Source organism: Mus caroli, chromosome 5, assembly GCF_900094665.2.
Source record: "Mus caroli chromosome 5, CAROLI_EIJ_v1.1, whole genome shotgun sequence".
Classification (NCBI taxonomy): domain Eukaryota; kingdom Metazoa; phylum Chordata; class Mammalia; order Rodentia; family Muridae; genus Mus; species Mus caroli.
This window is the reverse complement of record NC_034574.1, coordinates 24,716,967-24,729,802: the sequence shown is the minus strand read 5'-3', so window position 1 is coordinate 24,729,802 and position 12,836 is coordinate 24,716,967. Positions and strand designations below refer to the sequence as shown.

General features: G+C 41.8%; 2 protein-coding genes across 5 annotated transcripts in view; one reads left to right on the top strand and one right to left on the bottom strand.

Moving 5' to 3' along the window:
* Positions 1-10,204, bottom strand: part of Hadhb (hydroxyacyl-CoA dehydrogenase trifunctional multienzyme complex subunit beta) — a 31,129-nt gene extending 20,925 nt beyond the window's left edge. The window contains exons 1-4 of one of the 4 annotated variants that reach the window (XM_021163088.2): positions 10,118-10,136; positions 2,777-2,871; positions 2,112-2,186; positions 1,810-1,854 (exon numbers count right to left, since the gene is read on the bottom strand). In XM_021163088.2, the coding sequence (XP_021018747.1) occupies positions 1,810-1,854; positions 2,112-2,178 (112 nt within the window). In that variant the 5' untranslated portion in view covers positions 2,179-2,186; positions 2,777-2,871; positions 10,118-10,136. Of the gene's footprint in view, positions 1-1,809; positions 1,855-2,111; positions 2,187-2,776; positions 2,872-10,070 lie in introns of all 4 variants that reach the window. The other 3 variants (XM_021163086.2, XM_021163085.2, XM_021163084.2) reach the window with 3 other exon arrangements.
* Positions 10,205-10,335: 131 nt separating this feature from the next.
* Hadha (hydroxyacyl-CoA dehydrogenase trifunctional multienzyme complex subunit alpha) overlaps positions 10,336-12,836 on the top strand; it is a 34,451-nt gene continuing 31,950 nt past the window's right edge. The window contains exon 1 of the mRNA XM_021163083.2: positions 10,336-10,574. Within this exon, the coding sequence (XP_021018742.1) occupies positions 10,508-10,574 (67 nt within the window). The 5' untranslated portion in view covers positions 10,336-10,507. The remainder of the gene's footprint in view (positions 10,575-12,836) is intronic.

Here is a 12,836-nt window from a genome sequence, read left to right as displayed (position 1 = left end):
ATGAGAAGACAGAAAACTGCAATAAATCCTGTAATCATTTGCCCACATTTCTTCAAACAGCCATGTCAAGCAGCAATACTCAAGCGAGTTAAGAGAGATAATATAGTTATAACACTAATTGGACCCTAAAACCTGCTTGGCACAGGCACATGCGCCGCCATCCCTACCCTAAATCAGGTGTTCACATTCTTTGCTTATTAGGTGCATTTTTATGCCACTATCATCAGCAACATTAACACAAAACTATTTATAAAATACTGTTTGACATTGGGGCCACAAAGAAGGCTTAAGTCTCATAACTTTCAGAGCTTACAACATAGTTAGGAAGAAAAATAGCCAAAAAAAAAAAAGGCTATGAAAAACAGTTAGTCAAATGCCTGAAAAATGTCTTCTCTGTTGTCATCAGAACAACCTTCTGCTACTTGGCAAGGGTCAGGTCTACGTGTGTGACTGTGCAAAGCAAAAGCCCGAGTGAAATTAGGGGAAAGGTGATGGAGGTAAAAAAGGAATAATTCTTTATTATTCTTTGTAGAACCAATAGAAATTATATTCTGCTTAGAATTTAGAGGCTATATAGGAACCTATTTCTCTAGTTGAGATCTCTAGACTACTATAGGAAAATAATACCACCATGAACATACTGACTTTAGTTTACTAAGAGCTTTTTGGGTTGCTGCTGCTGCTGCTGCTGCTGCTGCTGCTGCTGCTGCTGCTGTTGCTGCTGTGGTGATGGTGGGTTGAACACACTGTGCCGGGCAAGTACTCTATGACTGACCTGTAACTTCAGCCCCAAATCTGTTGTGATTTTTGTTCTTCTTTTTCCTAGTACAGGGTGTGGCCCAGGGCCTTGAACATGCTAGGTGGGAGCTCTACCACTGAACTATATATTCCCAGGGCTTAAAGAACTTAGGAGATATGGTCGGTCATGCCTATTAAGGTTGGCAACCACATTTACTCTTTTAGAGAAGGGAACTAGAACATAGAGAGGTCATTCCAAGGCCCTACAGCCAAAAAGACGCAGGGCTGAAACAGAGTACAGTCCTGATCTAGACGGCTCTTTTTCCATGGAGCCACTGTACAAGCTATATATCATATAATTATATATTTATATATTACATATAAGAACATATACAATAAGTCCAAAATCAGAAACAGGTCACTATAAAGCCCAGGCAAGATTTTAAAAAAGAAAAAAAAAAGCTGACAACCTGTCAGGAAATTTTTCACCAATCAGTGAAGATACGTATGTAAAAAGCATGTTTTTAACAATGAAGAAGCCTAATTCATTGGGTTTACTGAGGCCCTACATAGCCCCATCAAATGAATGAATTTCCCTATTCTTTCATTGTATGACGGTTAAAATCTTCCTTTATTTCCTAGTTCCCCTTTCACCTCGATTTCAGAAACAGGTCCTCATGTATATGTGATAATAAGATATTTAATAGAGAAGCCTACCACTAATTACAAATTGTAAAAGTTCATGCGGGCTCCACAATAGTTTCAAGATAGTCTATAAGCTACTTTTTGCAGGACTGACCGCCAGGGGCTACATAAACTGACCCAGCAAAGTTTATGGGCCCTGTATGACTCTGTAAGCCCTCAAACCCAGGGAGAAGCTATCTCTTAACATCTTAAGCCCAAAGTAATATTACTGATTGACTACACATACTTTTATCTTACGGTAATGATGATAATCATGGTGAACATAAAAGGGGAAGAATTATCAAATTAGGTTGGGTTTTACTGAGAATATACAAATACAGAATTTTAATATTTAATGCAGAAATATTTATCTTAAAGTTACTGTACCTGGGGCAGACTGCAGTTGGGAAGAACAGCTCAGAGGTCTTATAGCTAGAAAACAAATAAAGGGTATATCATTTACTATCTACACACAATGCTTATAAATCTAATCTTAAAAAAAGAAAGGAGCTGGGCAGTGGTGGCGCACGCCTTTAATTCCAGCACTTGGGAGGCAGAGGCTGGCGGATTTCTGAGATCGAGGCCAGCCTGGTCTACAGAGTGAGTTCCAGGACAGTCAGGGCTATACAGAGAAACCCTGTCTCGAAAAACCAAAAAAACAAAAAAGAAGAAGAAAAAATTGAACTTACAAAATCTGAGAGCCCATTTTGATGTAGTTGAAAAGTTTCTAAAAGTGGAAGTCAAGATGGTAGTCATTCTGAAATCTATAAAGAACAGAACAAAGTATGTCTTGAGTTACCTCAGCAATCTGTAATGTACACAGTCTATGACCTCTGGTGAATTTATCCACAGCCACCATAAAATACCATTATCAACTATTCTTTTCTAGTAATATTATAATAAGTACATTGGCATAGCTTTCCCATTGTGCAAACAACTACCCTAATCCTTAGCCATCTATCCCTCACAATGAACAAGACTATATCCTTTCCAAGAGACAGTAAAGTGAGACAGAGAGACTGACCTGTCTAAAGACCCACAACCAGTAAGTGAGAGCTTGAATCTGAACCCAGGCAGAATAGCTCTGGGTTGTGCCCTTCTCATTCAACACAAAGCAGCAAAGACACCACACAGTATGCCCATGAAGTCACCATTGTTATCCTCCTGATTTTGAAGGTTGTGTCCTGAATATGTAGAAGGCCTTATGGAATGCTGGTATTTGAATGAGATACATACTAAAATATTCAGCAATACTGAAATAGAATCAAGTCAGCTACTTATTTTCAACTACTTCTATAAACACTTTTCTTTTTTAAATATGTATGAGTGTTTTTCCTGTTTGTCTGTACACTACCTGTGTACACTGTCCAGAGTCCAGAAGAGGGAGCCAGGTCTGTATTTATAGCAGGTTGTTAGCTACCATGAAGGTGCTGGGAATCAAACCTGGAACTTGAAGAATAGGCAATGCTCTTAACACTCAGCCATTTCTCCTGGTCCCCTAGAAAACTTTCTGTAGTACCATACTTCCAACTTTTTCTAACCATAATATTATATCAAAATATCTCTTAAATTAGAAATTTGTAATATTTCAAATTAATAACTTAGGGAAAAAAAGATTAAAGTCCTAACAGTGAGTTCTTACAAATGAGTATGAAAAAAAACAGCAAATAATGGGCACGAATATGAATAGATGGCTTACAGGAAAGGAAATACAAAGGGCTCTTATACATATAAGAAAAGGAGGCTGGGGGGATGGCTTAGTCAGTAAAGTGCCTACCACACAACAAAAAGGAATTTAGTTCAGATCCCCAGAAGCCATATAAAAAGCCACAAAAAGCAGCAAACTCCTATAACCCTAACCCTGGAGCAAGGCAGAGACCAGAGGTTCCCTGAAGCTTGCTGGCCTGAGTCAATAAAGTTCATGTTCGGAGGCCCTATCTCAAAAAGTAACGGTGGAAAGAGATAGAGGAAAGACACCCGATGTTAACCCGCATGTCCACAATGCCACAAACACATACCACAGAACCCCCCCCCCCCACACACACACACACACACGCAGTGTGGGGGGGGGGGCTTTCTTCAACTCCAATCATAAGAGGATTCAGATTAAAACCATAGAGATATAATTTTCTGTTAAATTAGCAAAAGCCCAAAGGTTTGATCTATACTGCGTGGGCAACCATGTACAAATACTAATTGCACCAAGCATGTGAATTGGTACAAACTCTATGATCAGTAATACGGAATTATCTTTCAACTCTCTATGTTCACCTAACTTTTGATCTAATAATTCCACTTCCATGAACCTATATGACAAGTATTATGCACATGATCTGTATTGTCACTGTAATAGAAAAAGCTTACAAGAACGGCAAATAGGGAATTGGTTAAGCCATGCTATAACAACCAGTGATATGCTGGATTGTATAGCCATAAAAGATAAGAAAGTAGGAGCTGGAGAGAGAGCTCAAAGGTTAAGAACACTTGCTGCTTTTCCAGAGAACCTAGGTTTGATTCCCAACACCCACATGGCACTTACAACAGTCTGTAATTCCAATCCAGGACACCTAACACTCTCTCCTGTCCTCTGTAGGGACCAGGAATATAGTGTTGCATAGACAAGCATGTAGGCAAAACACTATATGCATAAAAATAAGTGTGTGTGTGTGCATTGCATGCTATCATCCATTAAAGGAGGAAAATGTGCATATTTCCTTGAATCACAATAAAATACTCGTTGAAGTACAATGTTAAAAACTGTTAGTCAGGGCATGGTGGCACATGTCTTTAATCCTGACTCAAGAAGCAGAGACAGATTGTTATAAGTTTAAGGGCATTCTGGTCTACAAAGTGAGTTCCAAGTCAGCCAGTGCTACAAAAAAGAAAGGAAGGAAGGTAGGTAGGTTGGCTGGCTGGCTGTTACAGTAGAGCTGAAGAGATGGCTCATCTGTTGAGAATACTTGTTGCTCTTGCAGAGGACCTGGGTTCGGTTACCAAAACCTATGTGGTGGCTTACAATTATCCATAACTACAGTTCTAGGAGATCTGACCCCCTCTTCTGACCCCCATGGGCACCAGGCACACATGTGGAACACTTACATACATGCAGGCAAAACATACAAATAAAAATACTGTTAGGGGCTAATGAGATGGCTCAGTGGTCAAAGGTGCTTGCCACCAAGCATGAGGACCTGAGTTTGAGCCTCAGGACTGGTAATAGAAGGAGAGAACCAACTCCTACAGGGAGCAGAGGAAGGTCTGAGTGAGTAAAGTCTTAAAATGAATGTATATTTTAGACATGGGCATAGCCATGCTAAGGACTCCAATGCCTTAGCCCCGTAAGAGTGGCAAAGCCTTCCATGGGAAAGCTCAGAGGCATAACAAAGCTTTTCTTGGGGCAGGGGTGAGGGGTCCAAGTGTAACAGAGTGACCAGTGTGTACAAAACTAGCAGCCGTAGGTTCCCCTCCTTCTGGATGTTTACAGCCTAAGACTCTGCCTACAGATGGGTACCTCCCACTCAGACAAGCTAACAACCCTCCACCCCGTGCTGTACATAATAGAGACGATGAGGTTCCAAGTTCTAGTGGCAGCGGATGTCACTTCAGAGTATGTATGCACAATTTGACCCAAGCTTTTCTGTACACATCTGTCATCTCTTCAGTGTTTGTCCCTTTTTCATTCCCTCACTGCCTCCAGACAGGGTCCCAAGTCACAAGCTGCAAGTAGGTTCCAGGACCACAGCAAACCTCTACAAGACATCCTCTGATCTCTACATGAGTGGCATGGGCCTTCCGCCCAAATAAATGTTAATAAAAAAAAATAATAATTGTTAGCTAGGGGGTGGTGAGCATGTACCACTGAGCCCAAATGGAGGTCATTGGACAACCTGTGGAAATTAGAGTGCTCCTTCTACCAAGGGCTTCCATGATCAAAGTCAGGCCTTCTGGCTTGGTGGTAGGCATTTTTACCAATGCAGCCACCTCACTGACCTAATTTCTTAATTTTTAAAAATATACTTAAAAAGTAAGTAAGAAAAACTTACAATTTACGAATAATGGCTGTAGTGGCCAGCCTCCAAGCTGACCTCAGTATCTCTCTCTTGGTTTTGTAGTCTGGTGTGATTACCTCCCACACTGTACTGCTCTTTGTCAGAAGTGATGGCACTGCTTCGGAAATCAAGCTATGAGAAAATAATATTGCTGCTTCTATCTTAGTCTCTCAGATCACTGCAAGGAAAGCCAGCAGGCGAGCAGAGATGCCTGTCTGGATAGGTCTGTATATGGATGCTTCCTGTCAACAGCCATGTGACTGAGCTTGGAAGCTGATCCTCTCGTGTAGGAAACCCTTCAGATGACTACAGCCTGCCCGGCATGCTGATGACAACCCCCTAAGGAACTCCAGTCAGAACAACCCAGAAAAGTAGCCCCAGATTCTTAACCCTCAGAAAGTGTATGACATCTTACAAGCACATCTAAAGATATTAGAATTTATAATATATGTAAGTATAGAATTTAAAGTAAATGGAGGAAAGATGGCTTGATCAATAAATTTTAACCACTTGGAAAAATAAGATTCATAGTTCATACCACAAGTTAAAAAAATGCCATGTAAATAAAAATCTTAAAACATTAAAAAATATAAAAATACCAAAGTGGACCAAGATAGCACATGCCTTTAATCCCAGTCCTGGGAGGCAGAGCCAGGCAGACCTCTATGATTTTGAGGTCAGCCTGATCTACACAGTAAGTTCTAAGACAGCCAGAGCTACAGTGAGACTCTGTCTCAAAACAAACAAAAAGATCAGAAACCATCTTTGTTTGTCTCTGTGTGTGTGCATATATGTACAAGGAAGTAGAGGTTAAAGGTCAATCACTTCTCTACCTCAGTTTTTGAGATAAGGGCTCTCATAAAACCTGGAATTTGTCAATAAATTGGCTCGTCTGGCTGAATAAAAATCCCTAGATCTCTTCTCTCTACTAGTGCTGGGATTACAATCCCAAAAAGCTACCCACCAACTTTTTGTAAGACCCAACTTCTGGGGACTCAGTTCTCATGCTTACACAGCAAACACTTTCCTACTAAGCCACTACCCCAACACCAGAGATTGTCTCTTTATGAGCTTAGTCAGATGAGGAGGATCTAGAAGCCATAAACTAAGAGTTAACAGAACTGATTAATAAAACATTTTAAACATACACACAACAACAAAAAAATACTAAAATTGAGTTCAAAAGCAAATAATTCATTTAGAGGTGCCTGGCAGTGGTGGCGCACACCAGCTCTCAGAATACAGAGGCAGGTGGATCTCTGTGAGTTCAAGGCCAGCCTAAGTCTACAGAGTAAATTCCAGGATAGCCAGGGGTACACAGAGAAACCCTGTCTTGAAAAACAAACAAAAATAAATTTAGAGAAAATGACCTGTGACATATAAAGCAAAAAGGAGTTAATATAATCCACAAAGAGCTTGTCTCAAGTTCAAAGGGGAAAATCTGGGCCAGAATCTCTTATTTTGTTCTGACACGCATTTCTCCACTATGTAGTTGTCAGTGAGGTTTACATGGATGGAATCCAGGCCAACTCTAGCATTTAGCCAATCAGAGTTAATTGCTGCAGAGATTAAAGGTTCACGTGACCAAGGCCTACAACAACTTGGCTTGACCATGGGTACAGATGTAGGGATGATGTAGTCAAGTCCAGTATTCAAGGTTTAGAGTTCTACAGTTCTAAAACACGAATCTTTCCTTCTGTCATGGCTGTAGCTTCACAAACATTAACAATACTACCAAGAACAAAGCTGACAGTAAAAGAAGACAGTACTAAAAATTTTATGAAAAAATAAAATAAAAACAATAGCCCTGGTCAGATTCTATCTGAAACCCACCCCCATTGATGGTGCAGAAGTTACTAAGTCCCAAATTTACTTGAATTTTCAATGATTTGCAACTAACAGGTTCCTGCCTGATATGCAGATCAGAAGCAAAAACGAGCAAATTAGTAGTGCTCCTAAGCAATTAGATCCCCAGGGCTTAGAGTACAGCTCAGTGGCAGGGCATTTTTCCATCATGTACCCTGAGTTTGATCCCCAGAATCAATCAAACTAAAATATTCACACTAACAAAAAAATCTTTAAAAACTTCTATTTACATGTTACTTGGAGGCAAGGTCTGGCTCTGAACCCTAGGCTGGCCTAAAACTCATCATCTTCCTGGGTTACTCAGTCCTCTAGGTGCGTGTGCCACCCATCAAACTACAAACAGTCGGGGTTTTCTTATTTTAGACAGGGCATAAGTGTGGCAGCCTTGGTTAGGCTGGTACTTACTATTTAACCCAGGATGGCCTTGAACCTATGGCCTATCATTCTGTGTGCTAGGATTACAGACCTGGCTCCAGAGTGTGAATTCTGAATCTAATAATTCCTCTAATTGGTTTCTATAGGAATACTTGAAATGCTCATTATAGAACTATTTATAGTTGGAACTAACATAAATGCAGATCAATAGAAATAGTTATCTATATCATAAATATATCTTGAATATTCAGCAGTTTGGGAGAAAATGGAACAAGATATGCATGTTTATACTGACATCCATAATGCATATTAAATAAAAATGCAAAAACTAAAGACTTACTACAAGACTGTACACCAGGTGATACACACCAGGCAGCACATACCATAATGGTACACACCTTTAATCTAGGCACTTAAGAGGCAGAGGCAGGCAGATCTCTATAAGTGTGGGACCAGCCCGAATTAGCCAGTTCTAGGACAGCTAGAGGGACATAATACAGAGACCCGGTCTAAAAAAGCCAAAACAAAAACAAAAAACTATACTACTGTATTGGAAGGCTGGCCTTTGTTGTCATTTACAAAACTTCAGAAATACAGAAATTTTAACAAAAAAGTATTCAAAACATGTCAATACTTGGGTAGTTTAGGCTTAGGTAGCACAGAGGTACATGGGAAGACAAAAGAGAAAGAATGGTAGGTGAAGAATATAAAAGCAAGATGGGGTGACTTAACAGTTACTACAACATCAAAGAACAGACTCCAAGTGCAAATCATAGCTTCACCGCAGCTGTAGGACCTGAAGCAAGTTGCTTAACTTTTCTGTTTCTGGTCCTTTAGTAAAATGTACACAATTTTAGAGTTGTTGAGATAATTAAATATACACCTAAATACAGGTATGTTGTCTTTTATCTAGTAAGGTTTATTTATGTGTTTGCTATTATTAGTGGGTGAAGATATAAATATACTTGGTTCTCCTCTAAGCCTTGGCACTAACGTGCTAATGATCAAACAACAACAACAACAAAAAAACTTTGTACTTGATAAAACTCATAATTTCACTGAGAATGCAGGAAAACAAAACAAAACAAAAAAAGCACTTTAAATCAAGCATTAGCAAAATATAACCCAAAACCCTCAATAAAAGGGTTTTTCTTTCACATGATTTCTTGGTTTTTGGGTCCCCCCCCCCTTTGAAGGGCTAACAGTGAAGTCAGGGCCCATATGATCAAGATCTCTATCGGCTCTGGTTTTTACACTTTCAAAGAGTTGCAACGTGTATGTGTGTGAATGGTTCCATTTTTTGTCAGTTCCATCTCTAGTTTAGGAAAAATGATAAAAAGCTGCAGGCAACACAAAACAAGTATGTAACAGAGCACAGGGTGGGCTCACAAAACAAACTATTTTCTGTGTGGCTCTTTACAAAAAAAGGATATGAAATAGGTGTAGTGGAAGGCGTAGTATGGGAAAAGGGTTCCTTTTCCCATACTCCGAAGTGGTCGTTTAGTGCCAGCTTAAAATGTTCTTGGTGGTGGAAGACTTAGTTTGACTAGAGCTTTACAACAGGACGCTCCTTTCTTTCTAGAATCATTTTAGCCATTTCTTTCCTGTCTGGCAGAATAATCAATTAACTAGCAAGTGCCACTTCTGTTTGAATCCTGGGCTTGCCACAGAGAAGGTATTATAATCTTCCTGAGCCTGTCAAGTCACCGAAAGTGCAAATGAAACGTGGGGTTTGTGCATATTAAACAAAATGGTGCACACACCGGAAGCTGACTTTACTTTCTTTTGAAAACAGTTTATTTCAAGGCTCATCTTTCCAGCACCAAAACAAACAACTCACACCCTGGTGCCCGGAAAAGTAGACGTAGGTTCTAGATTAATTCTACCACCTGTGGCGCAGTCTCAGTCACCAGCTACCGCTACTTCACAGATAAAAGAGTGAGGGTGGCAGGTTTGCCCAGATGTTTGCTGGGTTAGAGAATGCCCGTGAACCCTGGATCACCAAGCAGACTGGAGGGCTGTCTGGACTGCTTTCACCCCCGAGGCCCGCACTTAACGACGCGTTCTCAATCTCTACAGCCGCCAGACTGACTAGACAGGTCAACAACAGGGGAAACGACACCGCTCTGACACAGCCCAGCGTTTCACACACACGCAATCCATTCGTAAACCTGAAGTGACAAATGCAGACAGAAGACACCGCTGCCGCGAGCTACGCGAGAACGCGATCACCGCCGGTCCTGAGGCGGTTCGCACTGGAGGCCTGGACCAGCCTGTCCCGCTCTTGGGACTTCGACCCTCACAGCAAAGGGAAGCGGCCGCGGGCATCGACGAGAAGAGTCGGGAGCAAAGTGGCACCTGCCTGCGGGGAAATCAGAAGAAAACCGAGAAGCGCGCTGCCGCACCTTAGAGTCCGCGAAAACTGCCGCTGCCAACAAGGTCAAGTCCAGACTGACAAACGTCCGCCCAAGCCGAGGGGCGGCTCCCGCTCCGCAAGGACCCCTCTCGCCCCGCCCGCCATCACCGCGGCATTTACGGGCTGCCCGCTGAACGCCTGAGCAGAAAGTCAGACACTCCGCCCTCTCCTCCGAGGTCCTTAGTCTCCCCTTCAGAGAAATCATCCTTTCGGCTCGCTTAGTTGAGAGCAAGAGGTAGGGTGACAGGACGGGTGACAACTCAGAGTCTGCGTTTTAGTAAGGCGGCACTTAGGACACCCTGCCGGACCGGCTCAGAAAAGAAAAGCCCTCGGCTCCATTGCCCCCTACTAGAAGAGCTTTCGTCCTCTTCTGCTCAAGATGGTGGCGTCCCGGGCGATTGGCAGTCTCAGTCGCTTCTCTGCCTTCAGGATCCTACGCTCCAGAGGTGAGCCTGGAGAGGGCTCGGGAGAGTCTCGGAGTGCCTTCAGGAACTGGGGCGGCGGGGAGCAGCGTTTGCCCCTCACTGTCTGCCTCCCACCCCTTTCCCGGGACCTGTGGAAATGGGGCTACTGTTCCGAGACCCTATTTCCTGTGTCCTTGCAAAGGAACTGTCACACCCTCTCGCCCTGCTCCGGCAGTGTCAGGCTCTCCCCTAACTTCCCTGAGTCTTTTCCACTTAGTCTGGCAGTTTGCGCAGGTCTCTGCTGTAGCCCTGTGCTCACGCCCCTCTTGCCTCCCTTAATGTTTGTCTTGGCCCTGACACTGCTAAGTTCGGAGGACTAAGTAAGACCTGTCACATTTTTGAAGCTCTACCACATGTTAGTCGCCATAAGAGATATCTATCAGCCTTCTCGGTGACATTGACTACTAGCCTTACAGATCAGTGCCACTCCTTGATCTTTTCCGTCAAAACCATTTTTTTTTTCCTCCCAGAGAACTCAGCTCTCTCACTTCAGTAATCCTAGTTTGAATGTATAGAAGGTTGAAACTGGAGGTTCTCCGACTTAGGCAAAGAAATTTTGATGAGGAATAAAATTTTTGATCACTTAGAAACTATTTCTAATCTCATTTCTGTCGATTCCCAGTCAGGGTCCAGGAACTGCATTCCTCTTCAAGCTGGCATTGAAAGGGTTAAAGGGATGTTGTTAGAAAACGGCCCTTTCCAGACATCCCAAATGTAACTTCATTGTGTATCATACTTGATACCAGTTACTTCCCAGACTTAAGTTTGTAACGTGAATTAACTTTAATTTTCCTCACAAAAAAAGGGGGGGGGGAATGCGTGTAGAATTTACTTCTCTTACCCTACCCTGGCATTTAATTGATTGAATCTTTTTCTACTTTTTTTTAAACCTCCATAGATCGATTATGTGTAAATAGCCAAAATTGCTACCATATTACCAAAAAAAAAAAAAAAAAGTGAAATGGGCTGGGTGTGGTATTCACCTTTAATATTAGGTGGGTCTTTGTGTTCATGGCCTGTCTGATCTACATAGTGAGTTCCAGGCCAGTCAGGGTTACACAGTGAGACCCTGTCTTTTAAAAGAAGAAAAGAGCCGGACACGGTGGCGCACGCCTTTAGTCCCAGCACTTGGGAGGCAGAGGCAGGTGGATTTCTGAGTTCCGAGGCCAACCTGGTCTACAGAGTGAGTTCCAGGACAGCCAGGCTACACAGAGAAACCCTGTCTCGGGAAAAACCAAGAAAGAGGGAGAGAGAGAGAGAGAGAGAGAGAGAGAGGAAAAGAAAGAAAAGATCTTTATGTCTCCTGTTTGCACTTGGTTGTGTTTCCTTTTCCACATTTATAACAGTTTTAGGGGAAAAAAGGCACCTATGGTCCTGTATTTGATGTAAGGTACTTTCATGAATTGGCAGCCAGGATAGCACTGGAGTGGTGATTGGGTCACATGTTCGCTTGTCACTAGCTAGCTGTTGACTTTGCCCTTTCATCTAAATGGGCTTTCTTTTCCCATCTGTGAAATGAATGAGAGTGATTTTTTTCTTTGACAGGAGTAGTAGTATGATGGAGCAATTAAAAGCATTAAATACGGACTTTGTCATCTGGCTTGAATCTACAGTTTACCTTCTAGTGACCTTGGGAATTAATTTCAGTATCTTTCTCATTGGTAAAATGGAGTCAATCATGTTAAATCTAAAGAAGTTATATTAGGTATAACACAGGCATACATTCTCAATAAATATTAGTTTTTTATCCCTTAGAAGCAATGACTATATATAGCTGAGAACTTGTAATCTATCCATTTTACATAGGTAATAAAAAGCTAACAGCTAAAATTTTCTATACTTCTACATAGAAACATATCTAAATATATAAATTGTATTATTTTTCATTAAGAAAATGTAGTCTAGGGGCTGGTGAGATGGCTCAGTGGGTAAGAGCACCCGACTGCTCTTCCAAAGGTCCAGAGTTCAAATCCCAGCAACCACATGGTGGCTCACAACCATCCGTAACGAGATCTGGCGCCCTCTTCTGGAGTATCTGAGGACAGCTACAGTGTACTTACATATAACAATAAATAAATCTTTAAAAAAAAAAAAAANAAAATGTAGTCTAGGGCTAGAGAGATGGCTCAGAGGTTAAGAGCACTGACTGCTCTTCCAAAGGTCCTGAGTTCAAATACCAGCAACCACATGGTGGCTCACAACCACTCGTAATGAGATTGGATGCCCTCTTCTGGAGTGTCTGAA